Here is a 21,317-nt window from a genome sequence, read left to right as displayed (position 1 = left end):
TATGCAGGTGGGGGAAGGAACAGGGCAGTTCTGGATTACCAAATAGGCAAAGTAGGCACCGGCCTATGGGCCCCACTCCTTTTAGGGTCCCTGCAGCAACAGATCAAAATAATATTGACTTGAGAAAATTACAATCAAACTTTATTAAAATGTTTCCTAAAGACAGAAAAAAAATTGCGAGGGGGTGCCCCGAAGTTTCGACTGCCTAGGGGCCTCCACAGGGTTTAATCCAGAACTGGAACAGGGACTGAGTGGTGGAGAAAGTAAAAAGCAGCACATGAGGGAGACAGCAACATTAGATGTAAGCCCACAAGAGAGAGAGCAATACGGAGCTCGGTGGCCAGGGGGGCACACAAAATAGAGCGAGAATCAAGCAGAGGAGAGAGCAACACGGACTGGTGGAGCGGTATTTGGCGGGGATAGAATGAAACACACAAGGAACAGAGTTGGAAAACACATGCACTGTCATGGAGAGCTTAACAAACAGAACAAGTAGTAAGCAGTGGAAGGATACCAGTTAAAATCATGACAAAGAGCCTTTGTTCAAAAGGAGCGTCAAAACTAAAAAGGGGAAGATAAACCATAGAATTAGAAGCACGCAAATGAGAGTGACAATAAAGCCAACCAGTGGTAAGCAATGAGTGGGCTTTAATCCAATGTAAATTTTCGGGTTGCCCACAAAAGGTCTTTCGCAATAAAACAGCTTGGGCTGTGTGGTAAGTGAGGCATTAAAAGGACAAGAACCATCATTTAAATACATCAGGGCCTGTTCCCTAATGCTTGACTCTCTTCCCTGACCTCTGATGCTGGGGTTTGCCATTAGGAACAGGAAGATCTTTCTTAACCCCTTCAGCGCTGATGACGAGCTGAGCTCGTCATCAGTTGCGCCGCTCGCACGCTGATGACGAGCTGAGCTCGTCATGTAACGCGGCTTTTTGAAAAAAGCCGCGTAGCGCGAAAATCGCCGCAGCGCGCATGCGGTTAATAAACAGCTTGCGCGATGATCCTATGTTTGTGGGGGTTTCCAGAGCTTCTTTTGAGATTTTACACATGTGGTTCTTACAGTAGGGCTTGCTTCGAGGTACTGGTAGAGAAGTCTGACTCCAGGTGTTTCCTCAATGAACGCCCTTGCAAACATACACATGGAGCCTCCTCCCAGGAGCATTCCACCCATGTCAATCTCTAAAAGACTCATCTTAAGAACAATGCTTTGTGGTTATACTACTGCATGTTGATCCTGAGGAATCAGTGCCACCACCCTCATGCCAAGGCACAATGAGCCCTGCTAGGAATTATCCCCAGTGAGGAGAAAAAAAGAGCCCTGCTTCTGGAGGTAATAGGGAGAAGGAGAAACTGAGGCACAGCAGTCTGTATGCCTGGCTACCCTCAGTGCCCCGTCATTACAGAACACCTACTAAACACTGGGGATTCACATTTCTCCCTTCTCGGGCCAATATGTATGTATGTACATATGTGTATATGTTTGTACATCCTTTATGGGTTCTGAAGTAGCGTGCTACTCACTGAAAAAGTGCATCAACACACCTTCTGGGGGTAGCAAGCGCTATATGAATTCAAACCTTTTCCCCTCTTCTATCCCTCCACTATCCTTCTCAATCCTAATAACTGGTTCACATATCCACCACCGAAATTACTTTCATATTTTCACTATACTAATTCACCACTAATCCTTTCTGGGTTCCGGAGTAGCGTGCTACTCGCCGAAAAAGCGCTTTGATGCCTCATCAGGGGTAGTAAATGCTATATAAATGCAATTGTAATTCAATACAGTAGATATGTATATATGTATGTTTTGTCATTTCTAAAGAGCAAACCGAGCTGGCTAACAACATAGCAGACAGCAGTGGGAAGCCAGCTCATTTAAGGTAGTGTTCCCTGAAGAGGATCTTGTGGGGACCAGTCCACCCAGCTCACCAGTTCAGGAGGTTAGTCCTCTACGTCAGTACCTATAAGCTAACTCCAGGCGATGGGAGCTGATCAAATATAACAATCCCTTAGCCCAATGAGGGGGCATCCTGAGGAGTCTCCATCAAAAAAATACCTGAAAGCCTGGCTGAGACAGGCAAGGTAAGCACTTCTCGTCAACATCCTGCCCAAGGATGCAGCAACAAGGTTTCTTCCAGGTCATGTATGACTATCACAGGTGATACGGATCCTTCGTGACCCTCTTCTCGGATCTTCCTGAGGGACATATAGATTCACACCTGTAGTTTTCAGACAGACCACGTCATCCTTGGAATGACAAAATTCACTTTTAAGATCTTTGGTAAGAATTCCATCATAAACATATTATCCGGAAAGCTGATGGTAGGGGTGCAGTTGGTTACCCTAGTAGGCCCGCTTACTGAGCTGACCTTCTCATTGATGGCTCTTTATGTGGCTCTGCGTCAATGTGCCAGCATGGTAATACTCCTCATCCTGCCCGGATGCCAATGCCTCTAGTCGCAGTCACTGTCATTGCAATTTCCCAGAGCTCAGAATTTTTTTCCGACACTTCCAGTCTCCCACATGGGTGATTCTGCAAACTCTTCTCTCTGGCAAAGTGAGATCAGGTCTCCAGCAGAGGCCTTCGTTCATTATTCAAAGTGCTCAATCTTTCATCAGATCCCACTCAGTGGGATGCAAAAGCCCTTCACCCGTTAGGACCCCCCCCCTCACATACACACACACACTAATGTGCTCGAGCTGACGTCTATCTTCCTATTATTGAAGGGCTTCTGTTGGAACAAAAATGTTTTAGCTGTACTGTTCATGTATTGTACGTGTTAAGTTAGCATTTGCGACACCGTTTTAGGCTCATCCGCCATTTTGAATCATGCCGCTAGCTATGTATTCCCCGACTCGAAAGGCTGTTTGAGGAAATTTTCATTTCTTCAAGGTTAGGCCCTGCTCTGCTAACGAATACACTGTTCTAATTAGTGCATACCTTTGTCCATAGATAGGAGCTTTCTCGCATTAGCCTAGCTGTATCATGAACAGAATAAGCTTGGCAAGTAGATAACGTATGCCCAGTCACAGAGTCGAAACTCATCTCACTGCACTCCTTTGTTTTAGCGGCACCTGATAGTAGATTTCCATAAGTGGTGGGACGTTCTTGTTTCAGAAGGCGTACATATTGTATATCTATGTTTGCTGAAGTCAGTCCCTCTGCAGCAATCCAAGGAGGCTGGTCAGACCGGACTCCTCTTGAGTGTACCTGAATAAAATATACTTGGTGTGTATTCTCTACTGTCTGACCGACTCGTCATTTGTGTGGAAGGCTGAGAGGTGGCCGCGAGTGACTTGGGTCACTTCCTTCATTTCTTCATCCCTTCCTTGGGAGGGAGGTGACTATGTGTTACAGGCACAGCACACTTATGATTTATATCAAATGACAAGAGAGAACTCATCCAGCGGTCTGGTTCGGATGTAGGCTTGATCTGTGGGCGTTATATTTTCAACCGTTCATTAAGAGGGGGTGGAGAACATGTAGGCATTGAGTTCCTGAACTCCATGTACAGGTGGCTTCTTTCTAGTGTTTGAGGTACCGCACCCCCTCAAATACTGTGTTTTGCCTTAGAAGGCAATGAAAATTGTTACCCCTGCATGTATTGGGTGGTCAGAGAGTTCTGAGGCCAGGAGGGGGAGTTCCCGGTCAGTGTGCACTAAAATGTCCTCAGCCCATTCATTCACCTGGTACTCGTTTCCAAAGTGATCCATAAGAAAAGAGGAGAAGAGTGTAGAAGATGGTAGCGGTGCCATCCACCCTTGCCTGGACAAATAGGTAACGATTCTAGAACTTTCTGCATTTGAAGTCAGGGTTCCCTTCCTTCATCCAAAGATGGCAGACTGGCTATCAAAGAAGGGGAGCACAGTGCTCTGCCCATCTGCCACCATCAATGAGCTTGAACGATTGGAACCCGAAAAGCCAGTCAATTGGGCAAGTCGCAATCCAACATTTTTACCCTGAGGGCTGTCAAAAAATAATAATATGCAAATAATAAGCCTTATTTGTAAAGCGCAAATAAATCACCCCTTATGGTTTTAAGGCGCTAGGGGCTGGCAGGGAAATTAAGTGAGCTGTTGCCCAGAGTCACATGGTATTGGGCAGAGCTGCTGATCGAACTGTGATCCCCGCGCTCTGGAGTCAGCCGCTCTGGCTGCTGCGCCACACCTCTCCTCACAAATCCCACAATTAGAAGCAGTATCCGGGGAAGTAGCTACATGTCCATCACTGGCTATAGACAGAGGTATTTACTTTGTTTTGTGTACTTTGGGCAAAGTCCTTTCTTATGTTTTTAACCTGGTTAACTCTTCTGAAGTTCCTAAATGCAATGTCAGCCAACACTGACCCAGGGCCAGGAACTTAATGTTTTGCCCCTTCCGAATACTGTAGTGTAGTCCTACTTTGATGGCTGTTGCACTTTTTTCCTTCAGTTTACAAGGTCCATCCCACGTGTGCTTCAAATGTGGTATTCTCCATTTTCTCACAAACGATGTGAGCCTTCAGTAGTCGCAAGTAAGATTGGATTTTTTGGATGCAGCACGCAGAGTTGGAGTGCATCAAACTCTTACCTTTTCTGAAGTAGACACAACCTCTCATAAGGCAAAGGTTGTCTGGGAAACCCTGCTCCCCTTTCTTTGCAAGGGCGTTTCAAACATCTGCATCAACTGGGAGCTATAGAAATAGAATCACTCTTATGAAGAGTCCTTAACAGCGCAGTCCTGGCAGGAGCTTACATGCTTCGCACTAACAGCGACATGTGCAAAGGCTTTAAGGATTTGGAGGATGGAAAGTCTGAGGTACCAGAAAATTTAGTGGATGGAAAGCAATGTCTGGACCAGGTGATAATATCCTTAATAAAGGTATAAATAAGCAATAGAGAAACCAATAGGTCTGGCGCTGGCCACCAGCCATTTGATTTTTCCAGTGCTTGTTTTGCTTTGTCATGCTTTTCGCAAACCTTTGTTGTTGGCAAAGCTGTCAGGACTTGTCAATCTAAAAAAAACATGGATATAAGCCAAAATACTTGTTGATCATTAAACTAAATGCACATGCAGTGAAAATGTATTGATTAATTGAAATAATCCAAAGTTAAAACGGATATACAATTTGGGGCAGAATTACAACTTCTGGCGCATCTGTTATTCAGCACGGATGCGCCAGAACAGTTGCGACACGCCAAACCACCCGTGCACCACCACTGATGCGCCGCATTTACAATGCGGCGCACCGTGGCACACGAATGGGCAGATGCGTGTCGCATCCCCGGCGGAAAGGCGGCGCATTGCAGGAGTCGCATTGCAAGCGCGACGCAGCACCAGCAAGGCTCAGGGTGCCCCTATGCCTAACATGCTGCATCAATCCTTACGCCTGCTTCAAACAGGCACAGGGTTTTGATGCAGCATGGCCATAAAAGGGAATGAACCAGGCCCAACCCAGCACAACCCCTGACAGCAGACCAGAGCAGGTGCGGCCAGGGAGGACTCCCCGGTGTTTGGGGCTGGCTGTGTTGCTGGGATTGGCGTGGTCTTGGTCTGGTGGGGGGCTGACCCCTCTGCGGTTGTGTCCGGGTCTTTGCATGGGTGGGGTGGTCCTGCCGTTTTTGGCCTCGGCCCACTGTTCTTTGCCTGGGCGACAACTCCTGTCTCCACTGCGCGCCCCCTTTGGCCACTCCTGTTATCTGTGTTGGTTAGTGGACATTTCCGTCGCCCCCGCCCTCTATCTCTCACTATCACTCCCCCCACACCCCTGGGGTGCGGCCGTATGGGGGTTGCCATGCCGCTTTGGGCGCCTGCTCGCCTTGCTGCTGGTATTCCTGGTGCCTGCCACTGTGGTTTGGGCGGGGTTTTGTGCTTATGGCTTCTCAGCTCCCTCCTGTTCCTGGGCTGTTGTCCCTCTGCCAGTGGCTCTGTTTTCTGGGTCTGTGTTTTCCTGTTTTGTAGTCCTCGTGGCCGCTTGCTCTCCTCTGTCTTGTGTCTTTGCTGGTTGGAATGTGGGGGCTGTTCCTGTGCTTTGGATTCTAGTTTTGGTTTTGTCCCTCGTACAGTCTCTGTTCCCTTGTTGGGGGTGGGGACTGTTCTACCCCATGTGCGCTTGTCTCCCGTTCTGGTTGTGGGGTTTTGACTGTTGTCTCTGTTTTCTTTTGGGGCATTGCTGTTCTGTTCACGGCCCTCGCTGGTCTGGGCCAATTGGCTGTTGCCTTGTTTGGGTTTTGGTCCTTCGGTGCTGGGCGGGGGTCTCTGACGCCCTCCCTGCCCTTAGCTTTTGCCTTTCATCTGCAGGATCCTTCCCCGGGTGTGGGTTCGGCCCTCGTGTCCTCCTGCCTAGGCGGGTTGCCTGGCCTGGGCCCTGACTTCCCGCTTTTGGTGGCCTTGCTTGTGGCTGGCCCTGTTTTTTTTTTCCTTGCTCCTGCCCTCCTCTGGTGCATGCTGGCCCATGACTTTGGTGTGCCTGTGCGGTCTGCTTAGCTTCTGCCCTGGCTTGTTGTTGCCTCTGTGGGTTGGCTGGTTTTGGGGCTGTGGCTGTTGGCCCTGTCCCGCACCTTCCAGGCCTGTGTGGGTTCTGTGTCGGTGGCCTCTTGTCTTGGCTGGCCTGTCTGTGGTTCAGTTGGCTGTCTGCTCGGTCCTTGTGGGGGCGTTTCTGGTGGTCTTCATGTTCTCTGCCGTTTCTTTTGGTCTTGGCCCTCCTGCTGCTGGTGTGGGGGCACCCTTGGGGTACTTCCTTGGTGTGGTCCAGGGTTCACTGGACCGTTTCCTCAACTGGCTTTTTGCTTGGTGGGGCCATTGTGCCTCTTCTCCAGTGTTGGGTGTATGTGCCTTCTCCGAGGCTGTGGTTTCCTGCTCCTGTCAACCCCCGGGTTTCCGGTTGGGGTGTTCTCATGTGGGTGTTTTGTTTGGAGTTGCCCTGGTCTTGGGGGCCCTGGGGGTTTGCCTTGCCCACCCACACTGTTCTGGCCTCTCGTGTCTGGCCCCCACTCAGGTTGGGTCCAGTCTCTGGTGCTTTCCGCCCCTTTGCCTTTCCTTTGGTTTGGCTCTGTTGCTGGCCTTGTTTCTGGTGGGGGGTTGGGGCTTTCCAGAGTTCTGGTCTCTGGCTTTTCCCCTATCCTTTCCGGTTCGGTTGGTGCTGGGCTCTGGCTGCCTGGTCCTCCTAGTTGTCCTTTCGGCACTGGTATCCTGCCTTGTCGGGCTGTGTTCAGGGGCTTGTCCAGGTTTCCCAGCCTTCTAGTGTGCGCCTTGGCTTTTGTCTCTTGGCCTGTCTGTGGGCTCCCACTGTGGCTCCTTCTCCTGTGCTGGGTTCTTGGTGGTTGTCCTGTGTTGGTTCTCCTGTTTGGTGCTAGACGTTCCTGCGCTATGGCCTGGTCCTCCACTGGAGGTTTTGGTGGTGGTGTCCTCAGGACTCTCTGGGGGACCGGTTCAGTCTGGGAGGGGGGCTGGCGTTTGGTCAGTGCTTCCCCCCTTTCTAGTTTGGTCTGTGTGGCCCTGCCCTTGGTTGCTTCCTTGGGTTTTTGCCTTGCCCTGTGGCGGGCCTTTTTCCTCCTTCTTTTTCAGGTTGGATGGTTTGGCCTGTGGTTGGCCTTTTTTCCCCTTTGTGCCTGGTTGGTCGGGCTGTGGGGTCATTACATTCTTCTCCTTATCTCCCTTTGGGGTTGCTTGGGTGTCTGTTTGGCTTAAAGGCTTCCCTTTTATTCTGGCTTGGCCTCGCTCTGTGTCTGTTCTGCTGCCTGATCGGGTAGGCTGCCTGGTGGTGCTGAGCTTGTCTGCCTTTTGTCCGGTGGGCGTCCTTGTGGTTTTTTTTTTGTCCTGTTGGGGCTTCCTCTTTTCTGCCCCACTGTCTTGGGGTCCCTGGGGGGTGTCCTTTTTGGCCTTGGTTTCTTTGCCTTGTCGCCTTTGTGGCTTTCTCCCATCAGCTTGGCGGTTTGGGTTTTGCCTTTCATGTGGCCTGGGTGCTGTTTTTCATTTCTTTGGCTGGCTGTCTCCTTGGTGTTGCTGCTGCCTTCGGCTTTCCAGGTTCCCGGTTTCCGGGTCTTGGTTGCATCCCTGTTGGCCTGTTCCTGGATTGCCAGGGGGTTTTGGCCTCCTGGGTCTTCTTTTCTGTGTGGCCTACTCGCTGCCCTTCTGTTGTTGGCGGCCTTTGGGGGTTTCTTGGTGGGTTCTCCTCCTTCCTTGGTGGTTCGGTGGTTCCTGGTGTGTGTTTGCTGCCCCCATCGGTGGTGGCTCTGTAATTTTTTCGCCTTGGTCGTTTCCCACTTGTTTTGTATGGAGTAGGGCCCTGATTTTTGGTGGAGTACTTTCTGGACTGTGTGCTCTGCCTGTTCCCTGCAGTTCTTCTTTTTGCGTTCCTTGGGTTACTGCTTCTGGGGTCATTTCCTGAGTGTGCTTGGTGGTTTTGGAAGGCTGGGTTTCTGGCTTTGGTATTCTCCACTTTGTCATGAATGGGACGAGGACAGGAGGGACCTGGGAGTAATGCCCTATTACTTACCGGTAATCTTCATTACTCCTGGTCCCGTTATCCTTGTCCCATTCGTTACACCCCGCCATCGCTCCCGGATGGCTGGCCTTCCTGTTAGGCTTTGAAGTTCAGGAAGAATGCTGGGTAAGTACTGCTTATGTACTCCCAGTGGGAGGGGTTGGGGTTAGGGTCCCAGCATTCCTCTGTTCTTTTTTTCTGTCGCGTTTGGTTATCTCTACTTTGTCATGACTGGGACATGGACAACGAGACCAGGAGTAATGAAGATTACTGGTAAGTAATATGGAATTACTATGAAGCAGCAGCAGTTAATATGCTTTATGCTTAGACATCAGTATCTCGTATTGGTCCTTCTGAGACTGTTTATCTCTGATATGAAGAAAAGAAATTTCAAATTTCTCCTCAGGAAAACCAAAGGACTTTTGAGTCATGGCTACTATAGACTCATTTATAGTCTTTCTTCGACTCCAGGTTGTTCCGTATTTTGACCTGATGAAGATCTGTTTAGATGTAAAGAAAGCATACGCTTTATAAGGGGGTAGAAACGCTGATGGTTTTATATGCTGCCTGTATTGAAACTCCAATCTTTGGGCATCTATGGACATATCTAAATTAGCTCATTCATGAAAGACTTTATATTGATATATATTGGGCTGGTGCATAAAAGAATCCTATTTGTTTTTTTGTTTATTTATAAAGTCACTTTTTGTGGTGCACTGCATCAGCACTTTTTCCCCCTGCAGTTATGAAGCCCCTTATCGATTGACTATATGAATTAGTGTTCTGCAATTACTGTAAAATATATGTTAGTCACTTAACAACTGGGCTGTTTAGACATACATGTTGTGGATGTATATCCTCATTTGAATTAATCACACAAGAAGTTGTGCAACTATTGATTTTGGTGATGGGCAATAAATTCTATCCGACAGACCCACTTGAGTTTATGTACAATCAGATACCCAGGATCTGAGAAACACAAGGTTACCCCAATGAGGCCTAATGTTTATATATTAATGTAGCACCCTCCTGTCAAATACAGTAGGCCTGCCTTATGTCTAATGACGCCACTTATAATGTGATATTGCATCTAGTACATGTGAGGGCATTGTGATTATGAGGTTCAGTACTCACTAGGGGTGAAATGTGATAGAAGGGATCCCCAAAGTTATTTTCATTTATCTAAATGTATATATCTGTAATTTAATGCACAGTATTTAGTTGTGTCTTTGCAGTAAGGGTGCTTTTCCTTTTTAAAAGAAAAAGCACTTGATGAACAATAATGTAAGATTGATGTTGTTGTGTGCAAGTGAATTGAGATTAATGGTCCACACCACCTCCCCTGAGAAGCCCTTGGACTGCTCTGTTTCGCTAACCTGTGAGTCAAGTGCTACAATGGGGTACTTAGTTCCCGGTAAAAAGACAATTGTGAGCCTATTACTTGTGAAGGGCTCACATCCTTTGCAATTATTTACACGCCTCCTTACAGAGTATATGTCTTTCCTGCGCACTATATCTCATGCAGAGCCGCTTTTTTGTTTAATGAGGTCACATATCACATACATTTTAGCAAAAGTCGTAACTTTCATGTAGATAAAATGTAATGCTTTGTGAGCTTCTTAGTGTGATTTGTGAAAAGAAAACCTTGCACACTGCTGTCTGAGAGTGGCAGTATACAGACCTCGACAATCCGTGCATTGATCCACTGAGACATCTCTCTGGCACACATTCACTTCCACTGATTGCTGAGGACAGGCGTGCACGGTCAGCCTTTGAGATTCTCTTTACGGATATATCAGTCTAACAACTCCGCTCCCTTTGCCTCAGTTCGCTAATTGTGTAGCGCTTTGAGGCATCCACTCTGTGACATGCGGTGATATATGAATCACACACAGGGCTTTAAGTGGGCTGGGTCTCACCGGTGCTGAGCACCGGCAGTTTTTTAAGGGGGCTTGAAACGGGTCTTTATCAGGCTCTGTTTTGTGCCCTGGTACAGGTGGTCCGTTTTTTTCCGGACTGCAGTGACAGCAGGCACATCAATGTGCGCATGCATCTCAAGGGCGTACTATCAAGCCATTATCCCCGCTTTAGCGGCAGTTTTCTGCTGCTAAAGCAGCAATAATTGTAATGCTGTTCTTTGATAATATGCCCCCTAGTTCCAAAGAGTTCTCTCTCCCTAAATGTGTGCACTGCAGCCTTCGTGTGTTACTGATGGCGGCGTCTCTCAGTTTTCTTTATACTTTGAAACAAGGAGTCACTAAAAACGCACGATTCTAAAATGAAATTTCCTGCGATGTCTCAGCAAGGCCACCTTCGTTTAAAAGCATCACTGCGTGTTATTTATTTTTCGTGACACTCAGAACTGGTAGGACCATAATGCACCTTACATGTTGTCACTAACAGCAGGTGTGACGTCATAGCTGGTGAAGTTGAGCAGCCCTCCATGTGCGTATGCCCCAGTGGGTCCAACTGGCCGTTCCAAGTCAGGCAGGGTGACAACATACCATGTCAAAGAAGCAGCTCTGTTTCGTGCAGTTTTGCGAGCACGCTCAGCGGGATGTATGACATTACAACGCATGCTTTTACCACGCATGCCTTTACAACGCAGTTTTTACAACGCAAACCTTTACAACGCACAGCACTTTGGGGTGCTGGATAGTGAATAGTTTAATTTACTATTCCAACTCCAGTCCCCGTGGACACTAGGGAAGGTGTTTGATAGTAAATTAAACGTATTCCCTATCTTAGAGCGCCCCCCCCAGCGCAATGCGTTGTAATGGTTTGCGTTGTAAAAGTTGCGTCGTAAAGGCACTGCGTGGTAAAAGTTGCGTTCTAAAGGATGTTTCCCCGCTCAGCGCATCAGAGTAATCCTGCTTGACAGCGGTATGAATATGGTTGCCTATACTGCTTCAGTGCGGCAGTGCTGTGCCACCCACTTGCCGCATCCAATGATGAACAAGCCCTCAGACTTGCGCAGTGTCTCCCACTCTCAGCCAATCCAGATGCTGCATTAGCAGCGCCAGGATAGGCTAGAGAAAATATGCCCCAACCCCCGAAGCAAGCAACCCTCGGTCCTGTGCTCTCCTAAGGGAAGGCAGCGGCTAGTAGTAATGCGCATGTACGGGCTGGTCGTTAAAATGACCATGCCCAAAACCGAACATGCGCACTGACAACTGCGCTCACAATCTGTTGTTGCCAGTACTTGTTGCTCAATGCTTGCTTATCAGAGACTCCGTCACCAAAGTGGGCGTAGCCCGTCGGAACAGTCAGCCGCGAGGTGCGACTCTAAAGTAAAGTTATACATTTGATTTGAACACAACATACACGAACGAATGATTAATGTGCCATGGGGGCATGTGGTATTTGTGGGAGGTGGGGCAACGCCCCAGCGCCCAAATGGATGCACCGCCACTGCATCTCTGCATGCGAGGAGTGCGTGTCTGCACGTACGCGCATGTGTGTGCGTGAGTAGTTGTGTGGATTTCAGTGTGCAAGAAAATAATTTATGGCGAGGTTGGGTAGGTCAGTAAGGGAGTTAACCGACAAGCCAGGATATGTGTGATCAGGGCTTTAAGTGGGATGAAAAAACTGGGGGTCTCTCAAAAGGGTGTGGCCAATATAATTAAGAGCGTGGCGTAAATACGTAAGCTAAAAATCCATGCTTAGCAGGTGAGCAACACCAATAAGGCTCTAAGGGATTCACCCCTCCCCCCATTGTGTGTGTCAGCCCAGGCTGAGATAGCTTCCTGGGCACACACTCAGACAGTTTTTGAATTGCTGTGGGTGGGCTGGTCTGGCATCTTATTGCAGCCGCACCAGAGTACTTCACAGGTCTTTAAAAGACTATTTACTTGGTAAGGAGGCTTTGTTGTTTTTTCCACCTCTTCTTAGAGCCCCTGCATCTCTACTCTGCCTATTGCTGAAAGAATTAACCCCCCCCCCCAAAAAAAAATGTTTATTAGCCCCCTCCCCCGAGATTTTGCTCTAGTTGTGCCTCTGGTGCTTAGCATAGTGTGCCACCAACTTGTATTTAGCTGTTTCTGCCATTTCATCCAGATATATAATACAACAATTAACATCATACCCACAAGAAGTCAGGATTATTGCCTTTGTCAGTGGTTGTTAGTTGCATAAGATAAAAAAGCAGCCACTATTGCTTGTATATAATATTGAAAAAGCTTCCACTTAAAGACCTGGTGACACCACGACAATGTTGCTGCTCCTGAGTTTAAAAAAGAGAAGGGAAATCGAGTGAGAAAATGACTCTCCTTAAAGGATTTCCCTTCCCCTATCACGCTCACCTGGCATGATGTCATGCAGTAACTTCTCCACTAGTGAGAAGTGAGCAGTGTGAGCAAGTGCACCCCCCCCCCTTTTTAGACATACCAACCTAGGAGCAAGAATAAAAGTTGCTGATGCCCACTAGCAAGGTATTTTTATTCACTTTCCATCCACTCCCCCAAAAATTATACTACACATAGTCTACCTACAAGTGCTTCTACGTAACTTTGCAAGTCGCAGCACGCCCCAGGTCGTAGAGAGCTGGGATGGCCCCAATGATGAAGCATGTCACAGTGGGGAAATCCTGGTGAGTGAGGGGACTCAAGAAAGGAAAACTTTTTCCTTTCTTCAAGGCTTGTCTCTAACCATATGAGTCTGGAGCCATTAGTCTGTGGACTAGGTCTCTAACCCAACACTTTTGGTTTTCTTTTGAATCTACAAACCAGGAGGATGACCTAGTTTTTACTCCTCCAACTCCCCCCACCTTGTGCTTGTTTACTTTAGTCAGTACTGAGCGGCTGTTCAACTAAAGGGAAGAGAAAGTTAAGCATAATCCTCCTCTTCCCTGCCCGTCATAGAATTAAAAGTTTCAGGTTGGTTGTTTTTATTTTTCTGTGGCTTTTAGATGACAAATGGCACGGGTCTGACTTTCAGGCTATGTTTGGGAGGGTTTGGGTTATATTTTTATTTTTACAAGAAGGCCTGCAGTAATACTGCTAACTGGACATGAAAAGGGGAAGAGAGTAGGAAGAAATGAACAAGAAGGATGCATGAAGGGAGAGTGTCGGTGAAAAAGAGAGAGATAAAGAGGGAGAAAGAGAGGGTTAATGGAGAGAAATTAAAAATAAGAGGCAGTCCAAGAGGGACAGAGAGAGGGAGAGAATAAAAAGAGAGAGGTTTAAAGAGAAATGAAAGCCAGCGGAAGAGAGTGAAATAGCAACAGAGGGGGGAGAAGAAAGAGGGAGGGGCAAGAAAGAGATATAAAAATGTGGTAGAGACTAAGAAAGAGGTAAGGGTAAAAGAGAGAGAGGAGGATGAGGAAGAGCGTGCAGGACATACTTTAGTGAAGCCGAGTCTTTAGCGCTGGAACTGCTGGTGTCAGAGAGTGAACCAAAGCGCTAGGGAGGCCATAAAGTATCTGGTAATTGTGTGTGAGGAGAGAAGCTGACAGTGCTAGAGCAGTGCACAGGGCCGGACTAGGAACCACAACCGGCCCTGCAAAGTGCTCGGCCGGCCCCCTCCCCACTTGGAGGGGGAGGGGAGGGAGGGAGGCCGGCCTAGCACTTTGCCGGGGCCGGTTTTCGGCCGATTTTTTTACAGGGCCGATTTTGCAGCTATGCGGCCCCCAAGGGCCCAAAACCGGCCCCCACCCGTGCGGCGCACCAGGGGATTGCCCGGTGCGCGCTATGGCCAGTCCGGGCCTGGCAGTGCAGCCATTCCATTCATGAACGTGAGCTGTAACAGCACTTTCCCTAAATTTGAGAGTGGTGTACAGGGAAGCACATTCAGCAAGAGGTGGAAGGGGGCGGAAGGCCGAGTGACGGTGGGGATTATAAAAACCCCAGCCCAATCTATGTGCTTGGTGGCCAAAGGACTACATTGATTGAGGCCAGATGCAGAAACATGATGTTGTAAAGCACTCCTGAAACCAAGCTAAATGTAACCCTACTAGAGCCAAGAGAGAGAGGTTTCTTCCCCACTGCCAAGGATGGCCATGTTACTGGGCACTGTTGTCCACGAGGCGTGTCTAACTTCGAGTAAAGATGATTAAAAGCATGCTTTGGTCATTTTGTTAAACATTTATTCAGGGAGTACAAAACAGTAGGAGCAGGATATAAAGGTAGCGGGTTCGGATTTTTAAGCTAAATAACTTGAATCTGTTTGGGAATTGTGCAACTCTTTGGTCTTAAAGTAAACATGAGGCAGGAGAATGCTGAAAAAAAACTATGCAGAGCTCTTCTAGTGCGCTTTTGTCTCTTATGGCAAATTACCTCAATGGTAAGGTAGCTCAGTGAACAATGCACGCATTGTAGAGATCTTCCTGTAACCTAAAGGGCATCTGTAATTTGGCATGCATACTAAGACTCGTTTCAGACTCAAATTTTTGAAGGAGGGAAAAGGTAGCTGGTGAGAAATCCAACGAGTTTAAATGGGCAAGTGTAATTTACATGCCTATATTTTTGACATATGTTATTTAAAATGGTGTTTCCTACCCGATGTTCACGTGTTAAATTGCTCTCTGGAATGGTAGTACAATTTTGACATTTCAGTATTGACTTAACTATGGTAAATATTTCATTGTTTACCCAAGGACAGCATCAAATTTAATTATATGAAGTTTTTGGAGAAAGTTTTACTGTGGTCGTCAAAACTAGCTGATTACCACATTCAAAGGTTACTCTGATAAAGTTAATAAACAAGCGCTCATTTACACCCCATCTTGACAAATAATGTAGCTCCAGATTGGCATGTGTCATCTTTCATGTTGTTTTGTGTATGTATGTAGTTGCGCGCAGCACAACCCTAGGGGTCGTGTTATTGTCTCAGGCTTCTTGTGACTCAGATCAGGTACCTAGGACTATGGGAGAGAACGATAAGTGTGATCAAGCTAAACTAGCAGGTTGTGTTGGTATAGGAGAGCAGCTGATCCGCACAAAGCAGGCTTGTCCTTAAGTGCCAATGGTGCTGCTGAAGTGCAAAAGCAATGCATATAAACACAGATCTAGACTGACAGAAATAACCAGCAGAACAACCAATATGTAAACGTGTCTCTATAAACTTTGTTCAGTTTCCCTGAGAAGTTAACATTGGAAATCGGATTTATTGGTCCTGAAAGGCAGCTCGACATGGCCATATATGTATATATACTTTTAATGTCAGCGTTGCTGGCCACACTCCTTCCAAAAGTGTTTATTTCGTTTAGCTCGTTTTGATGATATGTGTTGTGGCCTTTCCCCATATTTTTCAAAGTCTCTGTATGTAAGCAACCGTTCCTATACTGCGAGGTTTGTGACATCCCATCTGTACTAAAAGGTCTTCTTTGTCTGAAACCATATATTTTGGCTAACTATGTTACTGCTTTGGACATGTTGTTTGTCTGCCCTGTTGAGTTATAGGATACTCTAGCACAACAATTTGCAGTAAATATGTGGTGTAAAACCCAAACCCACCATTTGAATCCATTTTTTTCACAATTTTCTGGCGGGGGAGAACCCCCCACCCTCCTTTTGCAGTTCAGGCTTGCGCGCTCCGCTCGCTTATTACATTAGGGTATAACATTTTTCGCCACACCACTTTCAAAATCCACCAGCCGCCACTGCAGAGATGTGGTTTAATCCCTCACAGGTCAGGGATGTCTCATAGAAGGTCGCACTTGCGCTTTATTGATTTATTTTCATTAATTTTTTCCTAACACACTGCCGGGACAGGTTCCCTCTACAGTCTGGCAAGACGCAAACACGCCTCCTAAAGAGAGGCTCGTCATTTCAACACGCGCTCTCGAGCACGCGCCTGACGTCAGAAGCGCGGCCTCGCTTATCGTTAAATTACGGGACTGGAAGTGTGAAAAGAACCGAGCGGCGCTGGGTCTCGCGAAACATGTAGAGAGCTTGAGAGCAAGGCAGATAAAACATCCTCCGGGCGAACTTTTTAATTGCGAATTGAAAACAGACGCGCCAACTGGTACATGAGAAAGAAGGAAAGGGGCTTCATAACTACGTAACATATGCACGTGCAGACAGCAGAAAAGCATCACTTTTATACGATAGACTAATGTGATACACCCCACGAGCCTCCATATCTGTCAGCATGACATGTCAAACAGACCTGGCTGCAGCACAAAAGGACAGAGTCGGTACATGGCATTATATTCCTTTAGGTCGGAGAACACAAACCCTTGTATGGTGTGTTTTGAGTATACATTGTCCAAAACTGCTGATTTGTGATTGGAAAGTATGCCCATCGCCCACGCACATCTGCGACTCACTGAGTAACAAAACCAGCCCCCCATTTAATTGGGATGAACCACCCCTTAAATTTGTGAAATGCCATTTCGGTGGATAGCAGAGTCCAAAACAACTATGATCCCCATGTTGCCATGTGTTCCTATTTTTAAAACTCACCCAGATATGCATTGTGAAGAGGAGTGGGGGCAGTCTTGCTGAAACGGTACCCCCTAAATCATTTGAGACTGACTTTCTTTGTCTCGAAGGTGGCAACTTTGAGAGGATTCCTGCTTTTTCAGCAGGTGGGAAATCCACACAGGGTTATTACAAATTTTTCAATATTTCTCAAATAAGAGTTTTTAACAAACTCCGAAATGCTCATTTTAAGCAGCGACGGCAACAATTTTCTGTTTTTGCATCTAGTGAGAAAATCTCATTGTATAGCAAAACATAAACGCCTAGGGAAATTCTGCCCTGAAGAAGGCACATTAATTTGTAAGTGCACCAAAAAGATGACGCGAAGAAAAATAACTTTTTTCACAATAGAAAAAAACGAAGTGCCTCTGTGTGTTTTTATGCCTCCAATACACAGAGGAGGAAGTCCCTAATGATCCTGTAACCTTAGCTGTCCAGGACACTGCTGGTTGACTTTCATCCAGCCCCTACAGCCTGTGGAAGTATCCTCTACTGGGCAGTTAAATGGTTTACAGGCTTTTCTTGTGATCAGAAAGAAAATAATCTATTCCCCCGCGCCCTTCCCCATTACAACAGTTTTTATTTTATATAATAGGTGAACCATTTTCGAAACTTAGTATATGTTTTCCTGTGGGTAAAACGATTGTATGTATATTTTTGGGGGATTTCTTACATTTTTACCTATGACCACTTCAGTAATAACAAGTTAATTATACTTTAATATCTTGTATACACCTGCTAAAAAGCAAAAGTATTACTGGAATCGTGCGGTGACTGAAACTGATCCCCAACACTTCTCCAGCAATAATGCAGTGTAGTGACTGGCGTCACATGTTGAGTGTGGCCCTTTGGGCCTTTTTAAGTTTCTTTGTGTCTCTTCAATATGTTAAACGGTGGATGTTGCGTCCAAGAACCCGTAAGAAGCTCGGCCACTGCTCCGCCACACTGTAGGCAGTGTAGCTGCACCAGGTACTTGCTATGCCGGGACACTAGATACACTGGAGATGCAGTGTAGGTGGAATTACGTGTTTGCAATGCTCAGAACACAGGAGTGTTGCAGTCAGTTTGCAGTGAGAGGACACTCGATGTATTCTTGTGTTGGTGGCACTGGATCTTTGCAGTGCTGAAAAACAGGGAATGCGCCGCCGGTGTGCCTAGGCTTTTGCACTGGTCGCAACTCATCAGTGCTGCTGACAGCAGCTGTCGCTGGACACGGGGAGATTGCAGTGCAGGTGTCACTGGAATTCTGCAATGTTAAAAGAGATAGGGGGTACAGTGCAGCTAGTTCGAGAGTGCCCAGTGCCCAAAATACATGGGGATTACACTGTGGATCTATGCAGTGGTCTAAAAACACAGAGGAGCTGTGTGGGTGCAGTGAGGGGGTCGCTAGGATTTACAGAGCACAGAAGTATTGTGATTCAAGTGGCACTGGAAGACGCAGGAGATGCAGTGCTATCTGTCTGTAGTGTTCATGACACTCGAGGGTTGCAGCTTGGGTGGCGCTATATTGATTCCTATTAATGATTACTTCTGGCTTCCATCCAACCCTTGTTGTTTGTAACTATATTTTCCAGAGACTATGAGGACATATGGATCCCTGCAGTTCCAGTAGACTTAGGGGATGCAGTGCAGTTGGCACTATGTGTTGGCAGAGCTCACGACTGTGAGAGGTTGTAGCGCTTGAGGCACTATATTTTGCAGGGCACAGGCGCATAACAGTGCAGTTGGCACTGCATCTCTGCAATGCTAACAGACATAAGTGTTCCGTACGGTTGGCACAATCCGGTGGAAGTGCTCAGGACACTGGGGGGTTGCAGTGCATTATAGCTTGTCTGGCGCTGCAGGATGGCATTGCATGTGGATCTGTGCATCGCTGGCAGACAGTGGGTATGTAGTGCAGTGGCACTACGTGTTTGTGGTGCTGAGGACAAGGGGAGACAGTGCAGTGTTCAAGTCAAAGGCTCCTAGAGCAGTGGCACATGAAGATACAGTGCGGGCGGTCCTAGCTACCTGCACCGTGAGAGACAGACAGACAGACAGCGGGCATTGAAGAAGTGAAGTGCAGGTGGTAACAGATCATCGAAGTGCCAGAAACACAGGAGGGGTGGGTGCACGAGTGACCGGTCTTTGCAGTGCGGGAACAGTGATCTCAGAGTGACTGCAACGAAGACAACACTGTTTACATTGCTCCCTGCAGTGGACTCATGGGATGGGGTCCAAACATTCAGCAGCTCTTTACGGTGCCGGTGGCAGTGAACGTATGGGCGTTGCAGTGCACGTGGCACTGGATCAGTGGGTCTTAGTAGTTCTGGTGACAGTAAGGACTGCAGCACTGCACGCACGGCAGGAGATATGTGCCGTGCTGGGGACACTAACGCCTGGGTACTGCAGTGCATTTGGCACCAAATGTCTCCTGTGCTGACACGGAACACGGTCGTTGCAGTTCAGCTGGGGACTGATCTATGCAGTGAGCGCACGGGGGTCTACTGATTTAATAGAGGGACACTGAAAACACAGGGACTGCGGTGCAGCCCAGCACCGGGACCAGATCTGCGTGCTGTGGGGGGCAGTGAACACGTGGGTGCAGCAGTGCAGGCGGCACAGGCAGCGCTCGGACAGCGGACACTTGCTTCTGGCTGCAGTGCAGGGAAAGGGCGCAGGGAGAGCGGGAGCGCATAACCCCATCCGAGAGATGCATCCAGGCGGCAGGCGCGCGGGGGCAGGGGGCGGGAGGAGGGCGGTGGACGGCGGCCCTGCACTGCTCCCTGTCCCTGGGCAGGAACCCACATACTCTGCCCGCTCGGGGGCAGTGGAGAGGCGCACAGCTGTGTCGAGGCATCCGCGCCGGGACTGTCCGCTCCAGGCCGGTGAATGGCTGAATGAATGGACCGTGGCCGCTAGACTGTCCGTGGCAGGTGGGTGTCTGAGCCAGGGTGTGACCCTGTATCTAGGGGCGCAGCTTCCATTAGCGCAGCAGGTGCAGTGGCTCCGGGACCCAGAGGCACGAGGCGCCTGTTCCACTCTGAATATTGCTGTATATTACAAACAATTCAAAGACCAGCTGGAGGGGGGAGTTTTCCTTCCTCACACTAGTGCCCATGACTCCCTGGCGCCGCTACTGCCTGGGTGCCAGCGGGCACCCGTGCTGTGCCAACAGCCCCACCTCCCTCCTGACGCTCCCACTAACACTCAATACACGGGTGCACTCACCAGGTCACGAGTCACGCTCTGCTGGGTGGTGGCGATCATCCTGGCACCGGACGGGCACTATCCTGGCACAGGCGATGCTATGTCGGGCGCTGGAGTGGTTTTGTCCTGGCACCGTGGAGGTTGGAGTACGTTCCGGCTGGGTAGGGGTGTCTTCAACCTCAAAAGGGTTACTACAAGTCGGATATAGAAAGCCTAAGTCCTGGGCATTTAAGGGGCACCAGCTGCAGGGCACTAAAGAGTCTGGTTTTTGGGCGCTGGAAGGTATTGCTGGGTCACAGAGCCGAGCGAGGGACTGGGGGCACTGTTGAGGCTATGTCTTTACCCCTATGGCACCGGAGGGGTTAATTTCTGGTCACTGGGATGGCTGGGTCCCGGGTGCCAGATGGTGCTGTTCCTGGCTGTTGAATATTCGCTTCCTGGACACTGGGGAGTGAGGGGCGGTCGGAAATGCGTCCCAGGGGGCTAGTCCCTGAGTTCCTGGGCACTGGAGATGCTGTGGGGTCGCTCGCCCCTGGGCACGGGAGATGCCAGCGGCTCCTTCTCGCGGGGTCCACTTCTCCGTCTCCCTGGGAGAGAGTGGGACCCTCACAGCTCCGCTTCCTTCTCCCGCAGTGCATTCAACAGCCCCAGCAAGTGTGCGCCGCCCCTCCCCTCGGGCTGCCTCTCTCCTCCCTGCTCACTGGCTCTGCGCCTCTCCTCTCCCTACGCCCCTCTCTCCCTTCCGGTATCCACCTCTCCCCCGCTCCGCACCGACCCGCTTCCCTCGCTCTCGCTTCCTCCCTCTGCCCGTTTCAGTCACATCTTCATACACGTTGTCTCTGTCCCAGCCCCCCCCCTCTGTCCCACTGCATCTGTCACTGACAGATCCCTTCTGTCCCGAGGGCCTCTTCCACAGACCTCATAGCTCTGCCTGTGTTATTCCCTTCACAGATTCGCTATATTTAATTTACAGACACCCTCCTTCCAAATTTCTTTCCTTTACCGATCACCTTACCCCCCTCACCTCACCTCACCTTTCCTGTCACCTCTTCAGCACAGATTCGATTTCACACACCTTTTTGTTTTCCTTTCTCTGCATACCAAACCCATCTTGTATGCAAACCTCTCGCTCTCTTTCACAAATCTTGTTCTGCCCTTCACAAGCTTCACCAACCTCAGCCCGCTCATTTTAGAGGATTTCGAGACAACAAATTAGCAGGGAGAGCCGAGCCATGGGT

General features: G+C 48.6%; 1 protein-coding gene across 1 annotated transcript in view; it reads right to left on the bottom strand.

The window, feature by feature from the left end:
• Nucleotides 1-20,689, bottom strand: part of LOC144765136 (inactive dipeptidyl peptidase 10-like) — a 502,355-nt gene extending 481,666 nt beyond the window's left edge. Inside the window, exon 1 of the mRNA XM_078650313.1 lies at nucleotides 20,101-20,689. Coding sequence (XP_078506439.1) covers nucleotides 20,101-20,139 — 39 coding nt within the window. The 5' untranslated portion in view covers nucleotides 20,140-20,689. The remainder of the gene's footprint in view (nucleotides 1-20,100) is intronic.
• Between the last annotated feature and the right edge of the window lie 628 nt (nucleotides 20,690-21,317).

The sequence above is a fragment of the Lissotriton helveticus genome, chromosome 1_1 (genome assembly GCF_964261635.1).
Source record: "Lissotriton helveticus chromosome 1_1, aLisHel1.1, whole genome shotgun sequence".
Lineage (NCBI taxonomy): Eukaryota > Metazoa > Chordata > Amphibia > Caudata > Salamandridae > Lissotriton > Lissotriton helveticus.
Note: the sequence above shows the minus strand (reverse complement) of the source record. Positions and strands in the feature narration are given on the sequence as shown.